This window comes from Lactuca serriola, chromosome 4, assembly GCF_051521515.1.
Source record: "Lactuca serriola cultivar US96UC23 chromosome 4, Lser_US96UC23_V15, whole genome shotgun sequence".
Taxonomy (NCBI): Eukaryota; Viridiplantae; Streptophyta; class Magnoliopsida; order Asterales; family Asteraceae; genus Lactuca; species Lactuca serriola.
In genome coordinates this window covers 110,801,423-110,824,811 of record NC_136411.1, presented here as the reverse complement: position 1 = coordinate 110,824,811, position 23,389 = coordinate 110,801,423, and the positions used below count along the sequence as shown (strand labels likewise).

Below are 23,389 nucleotides of genomic sequence, written 5' to 3'. Positions count from 1 at the left end.
AAAGAAAATCAAGAAGCAATTGGAGCTAAAGAATTGAAGAAGAATTAGAAGATTTTCACATAGATCATGTAACGACCCGAATTTTTTTCAAAGAAAATTTTCATTTTTAATTACCCATCCACATTTCCAGAAATCCAGAATCTCCAAACAATTGTTTCAAATCCATATTCATTACAACTTTATTTTCAAATATCAGAGTGTCCCATAAAGTAATCTGAGAGAGAGTACACGTCGCGCCATCAAGCTTTGCCCTTTCCCTTGGACTCAGATGAACCTGAAACAAAATCCACAAACTGTAAGCAAATGCTTAGTGAGTCCCCCAGAGCATATCCCACACACAAACCACAAACGCATATCGAATTACCCGTACACTACATATATCACATAAGTCATGCATTCAACAATTAAGGCAGCCCTAGAAAGCCTCCCGGGTCTTATACCAAATGCCACGGGAACCCCCACATGGTCTTTGTCTACCATGGGAACCCCCACATGGTCTTCCTGCCTTGGGAACCCCCACAAGGTCTTCCTGCCTTGGGAACCCCCACAAGGTCTTCCTACCAAACAAACATAATGCAAACTATACAAGAAAATATTTTAGGATGCCATGGAAACCCTCCAATATCCTATAACAAAAGCCACGAGAACCCCCACGTGGTCTTCCAAGCAATTAACATACTATCATATCGCACATACAATCAATAACTGTATCTCATAAAATGGGTCGGCCTTGGTGCCTTAGACCCATTGATATGGTGAGCAGACTCACCTCTCACAGGCTGAACCGGCAAACTGTAGTCAAATATATCCTACGCTGCTCCTCCCAAAATGCCTATAATCAATGCGTAAATGACTCAACATAACCCAATAAATACCCCCAGGGTCAACCCTGGTCAAATTCAGATCTATACTCAAGGTCAACAGTCCATATTGATCTTGACTCAAAGAGTACAATCAGTCACTTGTCAGGTCCACTACGTCACTCACCGACTCACTGAGTCACCCGAGGGACTCTTCGAGTTCCTTGATGTTCACGGCCGTAAAGCACCAACCGTACACCCCTGACCGTGGACCCTTGGCCGTAAACCCTTGGTCGTGAACCCTCTCGACTCGCCGAGTCACCAGAGGGGATCGACAAGTTCTCACGTAATCGGTTCTTTCCAGTGGGATTTAAGGTTTCAAACTTCAAATCCATACTCTCTTAGTGAGATATCACGTAAAGTTGCAAACTTTACGTGCATGCATAGCCTCACATGGCCATAACACTAAAACTAACATTCAAACAAGGTTCTTATGCATGGAGAGAGAATAACCTCAATAAAAGATGCAAATTTATGATATATGGGGCCTAAGAAGGTCCAGATCCGGAACCATATCCTTGTGATAGGTTCAGATCTAAGCTTTCTTCCATTTCCTCAAAGTTGGTCACAACTCTCAAATAGAATTTAGGCTTAAGGTAACAGATTCAAACCTCAAATCAATGCCCAAGACAAACTAGATGCTAGATCTAGTGTTTTCCCCTTGATACCTCTTCTTCAAGCTTGGAATCCTCCCCAAAATCTCAAGGATGAGCTCTCAATGGATCTTACTTCACTCACAAGAGGGTGTGTGGCCGTAAACGTTCTTCTATGGTGCTAAGGGAGGCTACTGGGGTGGATAATGACGTTTATAAAGGGGGAAACCCAAAATTTAGGGTTTTCTTTAAACAGCTCGGAATCGCCGAGTCGACCTTCGACTCGCCGACTCGATCCCGTTCCACGTTTCCATGCATAAATCCTTTCCAATTCAAACCAGGTGTTACAGATCAATTTGGTTTGCATATCATACTCTTGTCTAGTCTTTATTACATGACTTTTGTGTGTTTTTCTGCTACCATGAGAGGCTAAAACCTTTTTACATCTGTTTGGAGAAGATGAACCTAATTCTATTGTGTTGATTTTGTTATTTGGATGATATATGTTGATTTTACTTATGTTTGGTAATTAAAACCCTGGCATGTTTTAGTTCTAGTTTACATTGCTTAATATACATATTTTGTGTGATAGTTGATCATTCTAATTGCATGAATTTGTTCCCTAATTGTTTATGATCATTAAATAATTAGAGCTAGGATTAATCACATCTTAGATAAAGTAATTAAATCTAGTAACTTTAACTGTGTTAGAGAGCACCCTTAATTTTAATTTGTGCTTGGTTGCTTAACCTGGTCATAGGAGAGTAACTACTATCATTTGTAGTCCAACTTGTGCTCACTATCAATTTGATGTTTAACTTGTGCATGTGTAACACCCCGACTCCCAGATATAAAAATTAAATTTTATATTCACATGCTTAGACCTACTCGACGAGTTGGATGCCCCAACACGTCGTGTAGAAGCGGATTAGGCCGCGTAATTTAGGAGGTCTACTTGATGAGTTGCAGGACCCCAACTCGACGAGTAGGAGCTAGAAAATGAAACCCCAATTTCCAGGGTTTTACACCCTATTTAAAGGGTCATTAGCCTCCCTCTGCCTCCCTTACCGTCCCCCTTGAGCTCAGAAAACCCTAATCGCATCTACTCTCCATTTTTATGTGTTAAGAAGCTTGGAAGGAGGATTTTTTTGAAGAGAGCTTGAAGTCTAAAGAGCTTGCACTACTAGAAAAACAGCCTTTTACGACGCTCATTGCGCGTCGTAAAAGGCTCAGACGACACGCAAATGCGCGTCAAGGAAGGCCTTGTCATAAAGAGAGACGACGCGCTTTTGCGCGTCGTCTATAGACGACACGCATTTACGATGCTCATTTACGACGCGTAATTACGACGCGCGTTTACGACACGCAATGCGTATCAAGGAGGGCCCTGTCATAAAGGAAGACGACATGCATTCGCGTGTCGTAACCTTACGACGTGCGTGTTAATGACACGCAATGCGTATCAATAAAGACCCTGTCAAGAAAGGCCATGTCATAAATGAAGATGACACACATTTTTGCGTATCATAATTTTAAATGTTTAAAAAAAATATTATTTATAGATTTACTAATTTTCAAATTAAATTTGTATTTAATGTCTCATAATAGAAAATAAAATATCATATACAAAAAATACAATCCATAGCATAAAATTTAATGTCATACAAATAATCGTTCCATGGAAAGATAATACAAATCAATAGAAGTTGTAACAAAAATTTACTAACTAATTAGATACAAGAAATAAAAAAAATATACCCTCATGTAGCACTTGGTTACTGGTACGTAAAATTTATCTAAGTATTTGTCATTTTAGCCTTGAACTCGACGAGTTGTAGGTCCGACTCGCCGAGTAGGGACGCGGTCCGGGGGTACGTTTAAGTTGGCGACTCGGCGAGTTCATATTCTGGACTTGGCGAGTCACCGCTGTCTGTTGAAACCCTAAAATTCAAGGGTTTGCACCCTATTTAGACACTCATTTCCGCCCCAACCTCGCCCCCATTCACCCTCAGAGCTCCCAAACTCGTGCTACCCTTATTCCTTGTGAGATTAAAGTGTTTTTGTGTGTTCTTGAAGTTTTTGAGGAGAAAGAAGAGTAGATCAAGAAGAGGAGAAGGAGGCCAAGCATTTTTGTGACATCTCAACATTTTCCTTGAGGTATAGTTCGTTTCCCCTCTGTTTTCAAGCTTGTAGTCCCTAATAGCTTCATGAAAGTCCTTTTTTAGCCATTCTTCAAGCTTGTTTGTGCTTGGTGGGTTGTAATAAGTTGTTAGCCTTTAGATCTAGGCCTGATTTAGTCCCTGGAGCTTGGATCTACTGCCTTTATGGAGTCTTATTGCATGAAAGTCCTAGATCTACCCATTTTGGTGCACTTTGAGCCCTAAAACCTTCATTGGTGATTATCTACACGTAAAGTTGGAAACTTTACGTGTAAACCAGGCCCTAGGAACCCAGATCTATGAATGGAATGGACTGGATTCAAGCAAAATTGTGTGTATAGTTTTTGCATGAGGCAGACTCGGCGAGTCATTCATTTGACTCGGCGAGTCGGGTCACGAGTCCCCAGGTTGTTCCCCCTTTTTGTGTTGCGAGTTGGAGTGGTGAGTCATAGGGCATGACTCAGTGGGTCGGAAGCCAGACTCACTCATGAAGTCACTCGGCGAGTCAATGCCATGACTCGGCGAGTTCATGGCAATCTTCTTGTCTCAAGAACAACTCGGCGAGTTGTTCATACAACTCGGCGAGTCACAGCTTAGAGTGTTCTTCGGATGAATATGAACTCGACGAGTTGTTCATACAAGTTGGCGAGTAGGATGAAGGACTATTGGCCATGGGTATAGAAGGAAAACTCGTCGAGTCTACGCTTAACTCGACAAGTAGACACGGACTTATGGTCAGGCTAAGGGAAAGGCACTCGGCGAGTTGGCTAGCCAACTCGGCGAGTCTGGTCAACTGGCAGTTGACTGTGACTTGACTCTTGATTTGTAAGGGTAAATGGTTAATTCACCCTGAAATCGGTTAGCAGTATTTGACTAAGGGTTTTGTGGGAATTATAGCCGGAAGATCTCCGGAGCGGCAGTAGCAGCAGGCAGTCAGTTCCCACGCAGATCGATAGTTACTTTGAGGTGAGTTTCCTTTCAGTAGGAATGGGTCTAAGGCACCAAGGCCGGCCCGTATAGACGAGATGTTAGTACTAGAGTGTGGGTCGAGCCCGTATCTCTTGGTTGAGTTGATTATGATATGTGCCAGTATGATAGAGTGGTCTATACTTGTTGTCTGTGTGATACTTGTATATTATGGGTTAGCGGCTGAGTGTGGGCAAGGCCCGTATCTCTCCGAGAGTGGAGTGTGGGCGAGGCCCGTACCTCCCAGATAGTGGAGTGTGGGCGAGGCCCGTATCTCTCGGCTAGCGGAGTGTGGGCAAGGCCCGTATCTTCATGAGTGTGGGCAAGGCCCGTATCTCCTAGCTGTATGTTGTATGCTTGCATGGTATGGGGTATTATGGGGGAACTCACTAAGCTTCGTGCTTACAGTTTTCAGTTTTGGTTTCAGGTACCTCTTCGTCGAAGGGGAAGGAGCTGGTGCGGTAGCGGTACATCACACACACACACCTGCTTATATTCCGCATTATGACATCTACCTGGGAGATTGTACTCTGACATTTTGTGATTATGACAATGTTTTCCGACATGCAACATCTTTGTGAAATGAAATGGTTGTTGAATTTCTAAATGTTTTGCTAAGTACATGTTTAAAAAACGAAATTTTTGGCTCGTATTTTTGGGACGTTACACCTCAAATGCTTTTCAAAGTCTAATCTCCATGTCAGCTCTTCAACTCACTTCTCCAGTTTGTCCTTAGCTTCTCTAATGGGTCCAGCATCTCTTGCAGCCTGTGACAACATTCTTAATTCTTTCCTAAGTGACACATTTTTCCTATCTGTTAATTCCCCTGTGCTTGTGTTGAGTAAAAAGTTCAAAAGATGTCCATCCCCAATTGCACACAACCCCTCTTGATGTCAGGATGAAGGCCGGGGGTGGTTGTTCCCATTGGCTGGTAGTGATAAGACAAACCAAACTTACCATGTCAAGAGAGGACATGCTCTCCAAGCTGCAAACGGAAAGTACACCCATCTCCAATAGAACAGGGAATGCCCCAAGAAACTTGAAACTTTCTGTACATTCCACAGCTAAATAAACTACTGCACCTTATTACATTTATAATTTTAATGATAATCAAGATAAGAGGGAATTTTTATTTTATTCAACATCCATATATACTTACCCCTTTGTCAACCAAGTCTTTAGCAAGCTTTCTATTGGATGTGGTCTCTTCATCAGATTTTGACAAGAACATAATAGCCTTTCCAAGCCCACTTTTCTTTAATTGCTCTTTTCTATCATATTGATCTAAATGAATTGGGAACTGGAGGATAAGAACAACTAATAACTAGTTATAACAACATAAAAAAGGCATATAATTAATCCTGGTTGATTCTATACCTACCTGAGTTAGGATCTTCTAGAACTCCATGATCTAGAAACTCTAATTGAAGTTGTTTCCTGCATTAAGAATTTAAAAAAGGTAAATGATATAAACAATACTATGTAACAGATATTTGACTTTTGCAAATAAGAGACTTTACTTAGATAGTACTTTAGTTAGAAGTGGCAAATTTTTGAGTTTATTAATAGATGGTTTTGATTGTCTGTTTAGCTCTGCATCTTCTTCTGCTACAACTTCAAGTTCAACCATCACATTTTCAACAAGTAATGCAATCTTTGCAGCACTTTTCTCGGTCTTCTTCTTCTTCTTCTTACCCATCTTGAACATGTCTAATTCTTATCCACAAGAAGATTTGAAGACTTCTAATCACGGTGAATAATCGGTGGGTTGCAATGATGAAGAAAACTTATGCCTCGTGCCTTGAGAGAATCACAAATAAGACAAACAAATCAAAAGAAATATGGAAAAGATGATAATTAGCATGCTTAATGCTACTTACGAAAATAATAGTTACCTCCTGTTTAAATGATACCATCAAAACTTTGGGATAATTTTTAAGCTGTCTATGCCATCAAAATCTTGCTACATAGCTATTTCTTTTATAACCATATGCCAACATCCTCCATTATTGATCTTACAATGCCCTGGCCCACTTCCTAGAGCAACCGGCCTTCAAAACATCACCTTTTTTCTAACATTCCTGTGAACAAAGATTGAGTAATGTAAGGAATGGAATGGGTATAACAGTAAATACACCATACCAAGCCAACAAACAAAATACCATGATTAGAATCGTTTAAGCCTCCACTAAGGAAGAGTCGTCAAGTTTTGAATACGGAACAGGTGGGGGTGGGGCCCTGATCATGACACTCTGGATGAACGCAAGCATCTAGACAAAAGGGTAAAATGGTAATTTAATAGATGGTAGTTATTGAGGTCTTTTGATGCACAAGGAATAAAGAATGTGTTTTGATGTAACAACCAACATAAAATTGAAATCTTTTTTCTTCTTTATACCCGATTATGGTCAATAAAATGTCAAACAAAAGGGTAAAATAGTCATTTAGCCTTTAATAGAAAGTAGTTAGAGGTTTTTTTTCTTATGCACAACAGAATAAAGAATGTGATTTTTATGTAACACCCAACATAAAACTAAGATTTTCTTATTTTTTTATATTCGATTATGGTCAATAAAATGTCAAAAATCAATTAAGAAAAAAAATATATATTTCTTACCACAGCAAATGAAGCACACACAAGACTAAAACCAGGAAACTCAAATGGAGCATTGTCAAATAAGAATAAAGCTGTATAAAACCATAAAATTCATTAGTTTTGGTTATAATTAATAAAAAAATGTATGCTACTATTGTTAAAAAATTAATCACCTGTTAGAAGGTTGAAAATTAGTGGTGAAACAATACTGGCGAAAGAACATAGGCATGTAGTGCACCCTTGTGCCTTTCCCTAAAAACAAAGTAAAACCATACTTAACAAAATTAAATGTCCATTTTACCCTTCTATCTAGAAGTAAGACGTAATTAAAAAAAAAAACTTTTAATTAAATAAAATATATAAACGCTTAAGATTACCTGGTCAGTGGGACCTACTTGTTTGGACACAATACTTCTCAACTAAAAAACATCAAAAACTTGATACGATAACAAATATCAAAAATAAATAAATACTACAGACACAAGTAACTCCCACTTGGTCCAGCAAAAACAACCAGAATATGAAACATGGCTGCAATATAAACAACCTTTTTGATACAAAAAATAATAATCATTCCAGTGAACTTCTCATCTGTTGCTGCAGTCTCCGGTTGAAACCAGAATCGACTTCTTTCAAATTCTCTTTGTCGGTAGATTCTAAAATCAGGTTGAATTGTAGAAAAATTCAATGCGCTTGTGAAATAAACGCTGTTTTTTCTTCTGTACAATTTTGTCCATAAATGGTTCCCTGAAAACCTAGTAATTATGTGCAATTAAATGAGAGAAAAATGGTGCATTTTGCTGAGAATTAATATCACCGAAAAACTTGCAAAACTTGCTTCTTAGTAAGAACAGGGGAGCACAAGATGAAGGAAGAACAAAGAAGAAAGCAAGAGGAATTAAAGAAAAGCGAGAGAAATAGTATTGGAGGGCGGTGAGGCGGTAATCATAGCTGATAAGAACAGAAAAGAAAGTGTCGTTACCATGGAACACCAACTCCTGCTTTGTTTCAAGCGCCGGTTAGAAAACGGGTAGAATCATCAATTGATGTAGATTACACTGCCTTCCCCCCAAACGACACATAAAACTTCTTTTCTCTCGTTTCCTAGGGCTCCTCCCTTGAACCTTAAATTCAAGGTTTTCTCTTGTCTTGTCCTCTCTTAAGACTAATCCTAATCTCCAATTAGCTAACATGATAACTGCTTCCAAAAAACAAACAAATATTATTTAGAAATAAGGCTATAGTTAAATAAGATAAGTAGCTACATAAAATGAGAAAGTTTTACCAAAATCACATAAGAAAGACACAAACTATAGGTGCAACATCTGATTAAAAAAACTTTCAAAATACAGAGTTAGAAATGAAATTAGGGTTCTAGCCCTTTACCTGGATTGATTCCAGACATGATGAAGAAAAGAGAATAAACATAGGGCTTCAAAATATATTCACATGAAGAGAATGCTAGAAGATGGATTAAAGTGAAAAGGGTTGAAAAATTGAAAGTTTAATATGAAATACGACCAATATCTAAGCAGACCTTATGAACTGGATTCCAAATTGAAACTCTAATTTTTGTTGAAAAGAATCAAGAATCAAATGAGTTGGAATATACAATCTTCGTTCTTTCAAATCATGTAAAAATAAAAGATAATAAAGATGAATCATACGGTGTTCAAGAGAAAGAGAGAAACAAAACCTAGAACGGAAGCGAAGTCCAGAAGATGGTCGAACCAAGTAGCTGGTGGCAAGGCTAGAAGCAAAACCCACTTTCAAGTCTCCTGTGTAGAAGGCCCAATAAAGGTTAAAACAGGAAATTCACATGGATTGGCTAGGATTATAATAAATAGAGAGAAATGTCACAGTAAGGGATGTTCCTTCTCCTTGTATACACGGGTGACCTGATATATCCAGGAGATTAATTGTTGGTGCACTTCATCCATTAGAGGGCCCCTTACGATAGTGAAAGCTTTCTGTAACAAAAGAAAGCGTTAGTCACTTGCAACAGACAACAGTAGTGGATAACTTCCCCAAGAGAGTATGGTTGACCTACCCTTGAGATTTTATTGGAAATGTGGCATTAAGACTGAAGATATAAGCTCCAGAAGCCTTCAAAAATTAGGAACAACATCAGAAAATGAACAAAAATCATGTAACTAACTTCAATACACACACACACAAACACATATATTCTAGTTGAGAAATTGAATATACCTGGTCTGTGTCATTATAACAAGAATAGTAGATGTACCAGTGTTCCATGGCTCCTTCAACCTTCAATCATGTGCCAAACATGAGAATATCAATGTTAATAGAGGAATTGAGCAGAAAACCCTAGCTTACAGATGAAATCAACATAAACAGTTCAAATTTAGATGAGAAAATCAATGTGAACAGTGGAATCGAGCAGAAAACCCTAGCCTTTTCCTTCACCTGTCTTTCTTGTGCTGCTGCTGCTTCTTGGTTGTTTGTAGAGAGAGAAAGAGAGGAGTGAAAAACGGTGTACTGCTGTTGATTAAGTAAGAAATGGAAAAAGAGCAGCGAGAGACATACCTTCTTTGAGAAGTAAGAGATCCGATGACGGTATTGTATCCAGACACATTGTTGGCGTAGTTTCTCTTGGCATAATCGTCGGCGGAATCGGAAAACTGATGACGGCCAAGTGCTGCGAGCAGTGGTTGGCGATTGGCTGATGAACCAACAACAGTGAAAATGAATGCTATTGGCTAATAAAAGCCTTAGTTCATGGGTGCGAACTTGTGAGGTCCAGATCATAAAAAGTAAAAACCCTAGTTCTTCTTTGATATCTGGGACAAGAAAAGCCTTAAAATCGCCGGCATTTCGAGTTTGAGGATTCGTAGACTCCCAATCGCCGAATCCATGAAAGATATTGTGAGGTTCGATTTTTTGGGAAAGGCGGGTACTTGAATTTTTTGGGGATTTGGTTTCCCCCCTTAGTTGCATTAAAGAGGGATACGCTTATTAAAATTTTATAAAGCGACATCCCTACACGACGCCCACTTAAATTTATGTGCCTTCCGTGTTTTTAATTTTTTTCGTTGGACATTAATTTTGGGGCACGCACAAATGCGTATCCTCTATTCTTCAAATTTTGCAAAACTGACATTATTTTTTAGGGCACGCACCAATGCGCGTCCTCTATCAGCGAGTGTCATTGTTTGCGCGTCATTAAAGGCCTGTTTTATAGTAGTGTTGGAGCAACGAGAGGCTTGCGGATCTGACTTCTACTTCATCTTAGCATCATCTTGAAGGTAACAAGTCGTTACCTTGGCTCCTCTCTATCTAGATCTCTTCATGCAAAGGTTTAGGGTTATTTCTAGTTTGTTGTGGAGTTATTTATGGTTTTAGGCATGATTTGAAATTGTAACTTCAGATCTGGACTCCTGTAGCCCCTTATAGTCATAAAGTTCTAGTCTTTAGCAAGTTATGTACTTCTCCTTACCTAAAAATTCTTCTTTGGCTTGGTTTTGGCCTTTTAGACCTTGCATGCATGTAAAGTTTGCAACTTTAGGTGGTAAATATGCCTAAGGAAGCTAGATCTACAATTTGGAGCTTTGGGATAGCTTAAAAACGTCTGAATGAGAAATGGATTGAAGGGACTCGACGAGTTGCATGGTCAACTCGACGAGTCAGATGAAGATTGGTTGTTTTTGGTTTCTGCATGGACTCGACGAGTCAGTGAGATGGCTCGACGAGTTAGTTAGGGGTTTCCTAACATTTGGACATCGCATGGACTCGACGAGTTGTCTGGAAAATCGTCAAGTCAACTAGGGTTTTCACGATTTCTCGAGTTCTAGAAGAACTCGACGAGTCAGTGGGCTACACTGGACAAGTTGGGTCAACATGGACTGTTGACCTTGACCGTTGACTTTGACTTTGCCCAAGGGTTGACCAGTTTGACTTATGGGGGTATTTTAGTAATTTGGAAATTTATGAAAGTGGATCATTGGTGGATTTAGGTGCTTGAGTTGGGAGCTGTATTTGCGGAGTTTGACATTTATCATCCCGAGCTACTTGTGAGGTGAGTTGTCCTCACTATACTAACAGGGTCGAAGGCACCAATTTCGGCCCTTTTTGGATTTGTATCTAGGTTTATTGCATCATATGCTTATTGATTTGCATCCTGGTAATTAGGATGGTGATATGTTTAGTGACCTGGTAGGTCGGTATCCTGGTATATAGGATAATGCTATGTTAGAGACCGGTTAGGTCAGTATCCTGGTTATAGGATGTTACTATGTTAGTGATCTGTTAGATCTGTATGACTACTTGTACATGCTAGATAGCATATGATATTTATGTGCACATGATTGTCTGATTTGGGGGTTAGGTTGAGGCGGAACTGCTTTGTGCTGAAGGCCAACATACCCAGGGCAGACCGGATAGACTGCAGGCCGGGAGGGCATACTAGTCAGGCTGAAGGCCCGGCGAGCGGTCTGGATAGGCTGAAGGCCCTGAGAGGTAGTCCAGACGTTCCGATGGCTCGGAGAGCGGTCCATATAAATTGATGGCCCTGCGAGGCGGTCCAGTCAGGCTGATGGCTCATTATGCATGTTGTTTGTATATATGATGTTGATATGGTTTGCATGGCCTTGGTATTTTGGGGGAACTCACTAAGCTTCGGGTTACAGTTGCTAATTTTGTTTCAGGTACTTTTTCTAATCGCGGGAAGGCAAAGGCGTGATCGTACACCTCCTTAAATTTTTATGATTTGATTTTGGGATACTCTGACATGAAGCCATTTTGAAAACAAATTTGTAATAATTATTGGTTTTTGAATGATTTACAAAGTTTTAAATTGGCATGATTTTTTTACAGGTGTTACAAGTTGGTATCAGAGCCTTGGTTTGAGTAAATTGGAGGAAACACTCGTGTGTCTCCAGTCTCAACCTAAGGACAGGATTTTAAAATGACTTTTCAAATGGTTTTCAAAATACTAAAGGATGATGCAAGTGTACGATCAGTCGGAGCCAGTAAGTAGACCCCAACATACCTTACGGATTATTTGATTTTGTGATATGTTAGAACAGCATGCTAGTACTAGGCTGGGGATCTTCAGGAATTGCATGATAGAATTGCCTGATTATATGATGCCTGATAGCCTAGGGTTTTTCCTTATATGAAATTGACATCATTACTGTATTTGCTTAGTGTATGCATCACGGATGTACATAATTAAGATCTTATAGCCTAAGAATGTTTGGTTTGGCCTTATTTCATGTTCTTGTTTGATGAAGGGCTTAGGGTAGGATCAGGTATTCGAAAGTCTATAGGGGCCAACGTTATGTATGGCTAGCATACACGAGTGTTGCAAGGTTGGTGGAAGTTTCATGGGTGGGTTGTGCGGGGTCAGTAAACCAGTCACACGATATTTAGCCTTCCTCTAAGAGTGAGGATTGAGTGCACACCATGCTTATGTATAATATTAGGGTGTTGTGGTGATACTTGAGAAAAATATGGGTAGGTGTGGAAGGTAGTATGGGCCTATATTACTGAAAGCACAGGACCCATACGTGTAGCAAGGAAGTCATAACCCGAAAAATTAGGGTTTTCCTTTCCAGTACCTACTCGTCGATTTAGGGCCTTCCAACTCGTCGAGTAGACCCTTCATCCCGCGTCCATAATGATTCCTACTTGACGAGTTGGAGCTCCCCAACTCGTCGAGTCCCAATCCAAAACCCTAAAATTTTAGAGAAATAAATGATACCTGGAACAAGCGTTACAACACCTGCTCCGGCTTGTGGTTCGTCCGAAGCCCCAACTCTATCTCTCGTTCTCAGGCCCTCGCAATCATATCATTTAGGGTCTTGCACCGTGAATAGCTCACAAACTCTCTGATCTCATCCTTCAGCATATCATGCTACCTTGTCTTCTTCATCTCCTCATCCGCGACACACCGCCTCAGTCCCCAACGCACAACCGCCCTCCTCCCACCAGTCTCGGGCTCGGTCTCTCAAAAGGCAGGTGACGGATCCCACTTTTACCCCTTTAGGGTAGAAGCTTGTTCGCTGAGCATTCTCCATGTCAGTGATCCACCCATGGCTGGCAATGGGATCCTTAGCCCCAAAGAACTCTAGAGCTCCACAGGCCTTAAACTCCCTAAATGAAGGTGTTCGTGCTCCTAACTGTCCCAAAGCGATCTCCGCCCGAAGGGCTCCGAGTCGCTCATCCAAAAGCTCCATAATCCCCTCCTTGATGGTATCGAAAATCACAGGGGTAGACTCCATAATACCGTGAGTGATCTCATAAGTGATAAACTTTCGCAACCGCTCATCAATGGGTGCGGCACCAGCGTCGGAACCAGATCCATAAGCTCCTCCTCGAGTAGACACCATACTCAACTGAACTACAAACACACAAACGATCACCATAATTTCAAGGAGACTTCTTTTGTACAAGATCCTTAGAAGTTCCAAAATTGCTCTTATCTCAGGTACATATCCTATGCTTTTAGTAGTATGACCCCAATACTACCTTCCACACCTATCTGTACTTTCCTCAAAAACCGTCCTGAAACCCCTAAGTCACCACACTAGATGAATATACACCATCCCTATGCTAATCAACATGAAAATAATGTTATGGCATTCCTAGGTTCTCCTAGGAATCCCCAATTCAACCGTCCTACAATACCGAGAACCTCAACCAACACCGTTATTTGCCTTATGCATGCATGTTGTACACAAAATGGGATCACAAAGACTGTCGAATAATGATTCTACCCTAAATCCACAACCACACAAGGAACAGGAAATGAGGCTAAACTGATCATTATAGGGCTATATGAACCTAATCATATACAACTTTTAAAGCATACACTTAGCAAAAAACTAAGTCGATATCAATTTAAAGTAACACTTAGCATCCAATCTTCCTAGGATATAAGGCATCATACAAAATCAGACAATTCTATCATATGATTCCTGAAGGTATCCTTATCCCTACACTAGCATGCAATTCGCATATCTAAAATACATGGGTATAGATATTTTGGGAACCACTTACTTGAGATCGGTTGATCGCACGCATCACACCCCCTTTTCACTTAGTAAAAATCTTTTTAGAAATTAAAATTTTCTTTTGAAAAGATTATCATTTCCTCAGTTTGAGTTCTAACACACCCGAAAAGTGTGCCTGAATCCATCAAACCAAGGCTTTGATATCAACTTGTAACGACCCAAAAAATGAGATATTTTTTTTTATTTTTAAAACCATTAGTTTCATTCATCAAATATCTCAAACTCAATCACAAAGTACAATATCAAAAACATCATAGTACAAATATCCAATATAGTGTGGAAATCATGAGGGGAGGATGTTGTGCCATCACGTTGGGCCCTTCCCTTTCGTACCAGAAGAACCTGAAACCATAAACGTAAGTTGTAAGCATAAAGCTTAGTGATTTCCCCAAAGTACCACATACCAATCATGCAATTGGGCCTAGCTCTGAGGTATATTTCAACCCAATAAACAATCACGGACCTAACCCTGGGGCCCAGTCATGGGTTTATTTCAACCCAACATACAAACACGTAAGAGTCACAAAGCAGCTAGAACCATACATACACAATTTAGTGGGTCGGTATTAGTGCATTCAACCCACAAGCACAGTGAGAAGCCTCACCTCTAACTAAAGATAACTCAGTCACACTCGAGATGCTGCCAACACAGCTCCTCACACTAATCATAACCCAATAACAACCCTAATTAATAATCAGGGTTTAACCTATAATTAATGATCCAAAATCTTATTTTATCTTACCAAGGGTAAAAGGCCATTTTGCCCTTTCCATGTATGCCCAAAATACAAGGCCCAAATCCCCTAACAACCCAAGGCCCAAAAATGGCCCAAGCGGGTTTTCTGGGAGTACTCCCTTCGTACTCCTAATTACGCCTAGCATACTACTTTTCCTTGGAAGGACTACGGGGCAGCAACCCTCTATGCCCAGCATACCCAGGGTTACGCCCAACATACCCTTCAGAAGGTCAAATTCTCTAATAAGGTCTTAATGCTTTAAGATTTAACATCCAAACTTTAGATCTAAGCCTAATGAACGTCTAAAGTCATAAAGTTGTAACCTATATGCCTTTGCATGGAAAAAAGGAGATCAAAACCGAAACCCTAACTTATATTTCCATCTAAAACTCAGTAACTCTTGCATGGATGAAAACAAAGGACCAAGCTTGCATTTTTATGTTACCAAACACTCAGAAATGCCTGAAAGGACAGCTCAGATGGTCTGTAGTGGAGCATTCTCATAAGACCAAGGTTATTGGGATAAAAAGGTCATAACTTGCAACCTAACAAAATATAGCAAGGAAAGCATCAAAATTTGAACTTTATACCTCCTGTAGATGCACAAAGATGTGAAGAATCTGGATCCAAAAGCTTGAGTACAACACTAGTTTTCCAAAGATCTTCCTTCACCACCAAGAACACCAAAATATCACTCAAGAGCTTCAAAACACATACACACACAAGAATTAGGGTTTCGAGATGGGGGCTAAGAGGGATGGTGGTTGGATGTAAGAGAGGGTTCAAGGCCATAAAGTTATTTAAATATAGTCCAAACCCTAAAAATTTGGGTTTGAAGTCCACACGAGTATGCCCGACGTACCTCCACATACGCCCAGTGCACGAGCCAAAGTTCGTGCCCGAAATTAATGAGCTACGCAAGGCGTAGCTCCAACTTACGCCATGCGTACGGACTGAAAATGCAAACATTTTGGGTTTTTAAGCTATAATTTGAAAAATACCTGATAATGAATGTTACACTATGAGATTATGTTTGTTATTTAATTGGTGGCTATTATTTGTATGAAGTTATCATGATGTAGCTTAAACTGGTTGTTGTTATGGAATGGACACTTATCAAATGAAATGTGCATGGAAACTCATGCTCCTAACAATGGTGTCAATGTGACCATATGATGTAGTTTAAACCGTGTAACCATATTAATGAGCAGGATGACGATGTTAACTCTCCTCAGAATCATAATGAGATGGATTCTAGAATATCAAGTATTTAGGTTGCATTACACTTCACTTGCAACAATTCAAAGGTCTAGATAATTCATTATAAGTATTTAATATGTATTTATCATGATATAAAACATGTTTTTATGAGACAACTTTGTAAAAAATTGTAAATATATGTGTTTATTTTAAAATTGTATTTTTGTCATTAATAATTATGTTCATTCCATTCAATGTGCGTTTCTTGTCTACCAAACAACATGAAGTAATTGTTCATTTCATTTCGTGAATGTAACCAAACATAAAAATGGATTGGTAATGATTCATTCTATTACCTTGTCCATTCAATTCCTTTGTAAGTTATATATATATATATATATATATATAGGTGTGAAACCCGTGTATTATAAGAGTTTATTAAAAAAAATTGCATTTTATCCCTTAACAACATCATACTTTTATTTGTATAACATAATGGCATAGTACTTTCTTTTATTTTGATCCCATAATAGCAACATTTTTATTAACACATAGAGGAGCAAAACAATCAAATCATACATTTTTATTATATTGGAAGAAAAAGAAAATAGTACATTGTTAAATGCATACTTTTTAATTTTTATTTTGTGATTTTTATGTAAAATATGTAGAAATTCAGGGACAATCAGTTACAAACAACAATTTTTTTTTCTTTAGGAAAAATTGTTAATTTTTTTATAAAAAAAAGTATTAATTAAAATGTTGTATTTTAAAAAAGTTTCATTGTTTAATTTAATGTTTCTATAAAAAAAATGCAGGAAAAATAAATGTAACTTATAATAAAATACTTTTTAGTAAGGGCCTAACAAGCAAATTTTTGTATTTCTATATAATGTAGTTATCATGGTGTTGACATTTTATAATGAAAGTGGTGACAAAGATATGGAAAAAAAAATTTAATCATCACAAAACAAAAGTTTTTTAGTAAGGGCCTAACAAGCAAAATTTTGTATTTCTATATAATGTAGTTATCATGGTGTTGACATTTTATAATGAAAGTGATGACAAAGATATGGAAAAAAATAAATTAATCATCACAAAACAAAAGGATAAAATGGTCATATTGAGCATTTAGCACACTTAGTTAGAGACATAATTAAACATCATGGTTTCAATCAGAGTCCGGCCTCTCACCCAATCAAACTCAATTAGTATCTATTAAACAATCTCTAAGTATCTTAAATCGATAGACTAAACAACAAATTTAGTTAGAACTTGAGACTCAGTCTCTCTCACTTAACTATCAAACAACCTCTAAGTATTTTTAATAAAGAGACTAAAGATGAAAATAATAAAGTAAACAGAGATAACTATTTATTATTTTCAAAACCTACAAGTGCATCGAGATCACAACAAAGATCAATTCAAAAACTACAAGTGCATCGAGATGCATTAACCCGATGATATAAATTCAAGACATTTTCTTGCCCATAGATAGAAATCTCAAGTTCAAAACTATTTATTATTTTCTACCAAAAATATACTTTTAACCCAAAAAATATCCAAAATCATATCTATAAAAAGCCAAAAGAATTATTTCATATTTTACTTCTTCTAGTGGTGTGCCTTTGCCTCGGCTTTTCTTTGTGACTTAGCCTTCACCTGTTAATAATAATAAAATTAAAAAAAAAAAAAAAGCATAACAATTAACAAGCATCAATAAAATGGTGTTTAAAAATTTATTTTAAAAAATCACAGCACAAAAATTATTAGTTAAGTCGCTAAACCAATAAAATATGAATGCTTATATTTTAACTTTTAACCAGTTTAAAAAAATGTTAGAATACATACAAGTATACCTTACTTTCATCAATTTAGCCACTAGATTAGTATTTTTATGATAAAAGTTCATGGCTAAATCGATAAAATATTAGAATTACTAGGTAAATCAATAAAATATAGCAATTCAACTCTTCCAAATTGATAAGGGCATAAATATCAAGAAAGATTATTGATACAATTCAACTACAACTATTAACACATAGAAACATGAAATCAATTGATAAGAAAGGTACCAATACCTTAAGGTATTTGAGCTTGATGCTACCATAAACTACTCCAACAGAGAAGGCTGACACACGTGCCACCTGTAATATCAAGATCCAAATTAATCATAATCCCATGACTCAACGAAATAAAAAACAGATAAAGCCAACAAAAAGAAAAGCATTTATATCACATATAAACAAAAATCCAAAATCATAATATTCCTTTGCAAAATGTGTAACGATATTCATTGCAAGCAAACCATTATTCTTTTTAAAGTGAAATGCACATTTATGTAACAACGAATAACCATTTTCCCATTTTATGCAACAAAAGTGGTTTTTAATATAAAATATGAAATTATACATGTCGTTTCATTGTAGAACCAAAATATGTTACCAATTACTAGTATAACCGGTTGAAACATGGCTAAATAATTAGTTTAAGTTGAATAAATTGGTAAAACAAAACGATCATTGTTGCATAATTTAATAAAAAAGTGAAACATTGTTGCATAAATAAGCATTTGAGGAATGAAATGTTGGTGCATAAAATGGGAAAGCATTCTAGCAATAGTAGTTACAGAAATGCAAAAAAGAACAATGCTTTCAGAAAAGAAAAAGAAAATGATTTTAGATTTCTTATACAGAATATCAAAGTTACCATGTGAATTTACATTTCCACAGTCTATACAAACTCCACAATTATCATAAGATGGAATTTGCGTTTATCATTTTCGAAAGGACAAATGGACAATGTTTTATATGCAACAGAACGTCGATTTTAATGTTTCAAATGCTAATAGCTCTTTGAAAATACAATCACTGCAAATCTAAGAAAGAAACAAACAAACAAGCAAAGCCTACGTCACATCAAATCAAAATTGAATCAATACATGAAACGCTAAACTCGTGATAATCAATTGAAAGACAGATCACACAAATAATAACATTTATTTTCATGTCGAATAAACTGAAGGTAGAGGAAAGCAATTAAATCAAACATTTTGCACGAAATCGACGCAAAAAAAAACACATAAGTATACAGTCCCGGAGTTTAAATCGATGAGCGGAAATTGTGAAGATTTTTACCAAAGCGAAGGTGCTGGTACCGGAGTAAAGGCCGGGCGGTGGCGCCATCGGGAAAATGTGCAGAATCGTTGATCGGGAAATTGAAGAGTAAATGAAGAGATCAGTCGCAGGTCATAAGCCCTAGAAGAATTCGCAGCATCAGATGTTTTGTTTTGTGGGTTTACGGTAGAGTAAACTATGGTAATTTGTGCGTTTGGTTCTAACTTATTTTTTTAATTCGAAAGGTTCCTACTAACTCGAAAGGTCCCTACTGTTTGTTTTTGTTACGCGCTTGATCCCTGTCTTACATAAAAAGTCTATTTCTCCCTTTATTTTTTAATTTATTTAAATAAACACACCTTAATCTCACCCTTCTCACCTTACCTTACGTACCCTATCAGTTTTCCATATTTAAATAATAGTCTTTTTAGGTATGACATGGACCAAACGCATAACAAAAACAAACAATATGGACCAAACACATAATAAAAATAATCAGTAGGGACCTTCAGAGTTAAAAAAAATAAGTTAGGGACCAAACGCACAAATTACCCCAAATCATAGGGACCATTCGTGTAATTTACTCTTTACGGTATAATTTGTAATCAGGTGTGGTCATGTCTACCATAGCTAGACCTAGTCGGGGTATGCAACATTCGTGGTGGTTCGAGCTATTAAATCGAAAAACTAAACCGGACCGAATGAAAGATAGATTAAAGCCAAAAACATGTAAATCGTCCATATAGATTTATTAGATGGAGTTTATTGTTTAGATATATGAGGCTGATGGGTGTGGTGAAGGCGGTCCCGATATTTTAGAAATTATGTGCGAATTAATAAAAAATAGACCCTAAAATTTGAAATATCTCAAAATTTAAGCAAAAAAATATACATTTTAATTTTTTGTTGTAAATACATAAAATAAAACTTCATTCAAAATAATACACAAAAAAGAAATTGGTTTCTACTTGAAAACTATCATCATCCTAATATTTGTTGGAATAAATTTCTCAATAACATCTTCATATGTAACTTTGTCCAACATGTTATGCTCAATCATCATCAAAGCCAATCCATTAAGTCGTTCTTGAGTTATTGTAGATCGTAAATAGGACTTCAAAATCTTCAATTTTGAAAAACTTCGTTCTGCAAATGCAATAGTAACAGTAATAGTCAATATAATTTTATATGCAATAGATGTAATAGTAAAACAATCAACACGTTTTAAAAAGTTTAAAATGTCAATTGCTGTCATTTTTTCTTTGGGCAAGAGATGTAGAAGTAATTTTAACTCAACATACAAGTCATTTTCATCAGTATCCAATTGCTCATCTTTCTTGAATGAAGTTTTAAAAGACTTACAACAAGATTTTAAGGTTATATCATCTAATGAATGTAGTTTTTCTAAATTAAACAAAGAACCAAATATTTTATCATATTGTTGATATTGTTCAAAACCTGTAGTTAAACCAGTAATTGCTTGATCAACAATATAAATAAAATATTTAACCCTAAATTTCTCTTGCGCGGATTGTGAAACACTACAAGAAGTATGAGATGAAATTTCATCAAAATGTTTTTTAATTTTAGGTTCATGTTTTTTAGAAAATATTGGATCGTTGCCCATTTTCAAGGCAATATCTTTTGCAGTTTCTAAAGCATTTAAAAAACCATTTTCTCTATATTCTTTAAAAAACGAAATCAGCCCCTTTATTTTTTTTTCCATAGCAACATCAATAAGCATATCTTTTTATTGCAATTGTTTGCTAACTAAATTAACAGTATTTAACATTTCATACCAAATTACTAAAGCCAATATAAACTCAAAGTTACCAAATTTATTTTTTGCTACAGATTTAGCTTCACTTGTTATTTTTAGATAATTATCATTTTTGGCTACTTGAAGTAAAGCCTTTTGTATGTCAAAAATTTGAAATCTTGTAGTTTTAACACTATCAACACGACTCTCTCACTAAGTGGATGACTAAGATTTATGAGTTAACCCTTTCAGATTATCTTTAGAATTTGTCATCTCTTAGTGGAATTTGCAAAAATTGTATAGATATGTTGTATTGTTCCAAAAAAAAACAAAAAACGAAAAAAAAAAAAAAAAAAAAAAAAAAAAAAAAAAAAAAAAAAAAAAAAAAACTTTAGCTTTACCACAAGTATTAGCCATATCACACAAAGTTAAGTTCAAACTATGGCAACCACAAGGAGTATAAAAAGCTCTGGAATTTATATCTAAAAGCTTTGTTTGCACTCCTTGATGTTTTCCTTTCATATTTGATCCATTATTATAACCTTGTCCATGCACATTATTAATGTCAAGATCAAGCAAATTCAATTCATTTTGTAAAACATCAAAAAGTCCTTGGTCGATTGTATCATTTACATCTAAAACCCCTGAAAATGATTCTTCAATGCAAACAACATTTGACGAAACATCCACATCTCTTAAAATGATAGTCATTTGCTCTTGGTGACTTATAGAAAAATATTTTGCATTTTTTATCTTTCTAATAGTCATAGATTTTATTTCCGAAGAAAGCAAAACTATTAATTCATTTTGTATCCTATGCCCAAGATAATGTTTATGGATACTAATTTTATTTGTAATACGTTGTATATGCTCATAAGAAACCATGTTAGATTCAACCAACATCTCAAATAACTCTAAGAAATTTCCATTGTTATTTTCATACACTTTCTCATTAGTTCCACGAAAGCAAGATTATGTTTAGCAAGAAATTTCACAATAGAGATAATTCTCAACAAAACTTGTCTCCAATGAACTTTTTCTTTTTCTAATTGTTTTTGAGCCGCACTATCAATAGTTTTATTTTTTTTATAATCATAAACGCAAATCATACCAAGTATTTATATTTTTAACATGTTCCATACTAGTTCCATGCTCTTTAATTCTAGTGTTAAGATGTATCTAATCTCTAAAACCATCATTTGCTAATTGACCCTTTCCGCACCCTTTTTGAAAAAAATTACAGGAAAAACAAAAAAATTTTATCAATTTCTTTAGAATAAACAAGTCAATCTCTATCACATTTTCCCCATTTGGTAAAGTTTTAGTGTAATATGTTGTAGAAAATATTCTTAAATATTTATCTTTAGGACCTTTTTATAATTGATAAATCTCTTTTAGGACCTTTCAATACTAATATATTTATCATATTAGAATCAAGAACATTCCAATTTCTTGGATCAAATATATCAAAAGTGTGAAAATCAACATTATCATCAACGTCAACACAGGGCCGGTCCATAAGATTTCTATACCCTGGGCGAAAAGACTTAATGATGCCCTTATGTTCATATTTTATACCATAGGGTTAACACTAAACCTATATACAACAAAAACTTATAACGTGTCCTAATTATATACGAGTTTTGTAAAACTCTTATGGCCTTAATCAATATTAACATAAGAGATTGAGTTTCTTCCATTTCCTTTCAAAACTCATAAGGTGTGTTGTAGGCAACTAGGCCCTTAGGTGATTATGTAAAGAGCTATATTTATATAGATAGTTTTTAGCAGACTTTTTTTTACCTATTCTCAGCCAAAAAATTTAGATTGATCAATCATTAAGGCGATTAACCTATAAACAAAATTAGTATTAGTTATAGAACTTGCAATTGTTTCAACATTTTTGGCAATGACATTTGATATATCCTTATATAACCCAATCTTAGATTACAAACTAATCTAATCATAGGATTAAATTTGCTGAAAATGAAGGCTTAATAAGATTTCCCACAAGCTTGTCGGAAAGACCTTAGTGATGATTATTTGTAATGCTACCAAGCTTTTGTAACTTTAATATTTCTTAACCTGGAAAATTAATACTAAAACTAATATTAAAGCAATATCTATTTGACTATAATTACAGAAGTTTATAAACTATAAATGAAATTAACAAATAACAAAGAAATTCAAATACTAAAATTGACAAACTGCAGAACTTTAATTACAGATATTGACTCTAGTTTCAAATAGCAAATATAAATTTGACAAATTGACAAGAAAATGCCTCTAATTATAGAATGACATATCAAATCAAATGACAAAATTTTCATAAACCCTGACTCCAAAAATTAGAAAGAGATTAAAGT

General features: G+C 36.3%; 2 protein-coding genes across 2 annotated transcripts; both read right to left on the bottom strand.

Moving 5' to 3' along the window:
* Window positions 1–17,500: 17,500 nt before the first annotated feature.
* On the bottom strand, window positions 17,501–19,457 carry LOC145100296 (uncharacterized). The gene is made up of 3 exons (XM_079037620.1): window positions 19,286–19,457; window positions 18,230–18,295; window positions 17,501–17,810 (listed from the first exon to the last, which is right to left on the bottom strand). The coding sequence occupies exons 1-3, from the start codon at window positions 19,331–19,333 to the stop codon at window positions 17,763–17,765; spliced, it is 162 nt and encodes a 53-aa protein (XP_078893746.1). The 5' UTR covers window positions 19,334–19,457; the 3' UTR covers window positions 17,501–17,762.
* A 771-nt stretch (window positions 19,458–20,228) lies between these two features.
* LOC145098717 (uncharacterized) lies at window positions 20,229–21,734 on the bottom strand. Its single transcript, XM_079036328.1, has 3 exons — window positions 21,414–21,734; window positions 21,072–21,176; window positions 20,229–20,972 (listed from the first exon to the last, which is right to left on the bottom strand). The coding sequence occupies exons 1-3, from the start codon at window positions 21,732–21,734 to the stop codon at window positions 20,229–20,231; spliced, it is 1,170 nt and encodes a 389-aa protein (XP_078892454.1).
* Window positions 21,735–23,389: the final 1,655 nt, after the last annotated feature.

Bases quoted from the DNA above. Each gene is read 5' to 3' on its own strand.
- LOC145100296 (XM_079037620.1), bottom strand. From the start codon at position 19,333: ATGGCGCCACCGCCCGGCCTTTACTCCGGTACCAGCACCTTCGCTTTG. The intron at 18,296-19,285 runs GTAAAAATCTTC...TTGATATTACAG, and splicing joins GTACCAGCACCTTCGCTTTG to GTGGCACGTGTGTCAGCCTT. The intron at 17,811-18,229 runs GTATTGGTACCT...TATTATTAACAG, and splicing joins TCAAGCTCAAATACCTTAAG to GTGAAGGCTAAGTCACAAAG.
- LOC145098717 (XM_079036328.1), bottom strand. From the start codon at position 21,734: ATGACTATCATTTTAAGAGATGTGGATGTTTCGTCAAATGTTGTTTGC. The intron at 21,177-21,413 runs GTTTTTTTTTTT...GACATACAAAAG, and splicing joins ATACTTGTGGTAAAGCTAAA to GCTTTACTTCAAGTAGCCAA. The intron at 20,973-21,071 runs GTAATTTGGTAT...AAAAAAATAAAG, and splicing joins TTGAGTTTATATTGGCTTTA to GGGCTGATTTCGTTTTTTAA.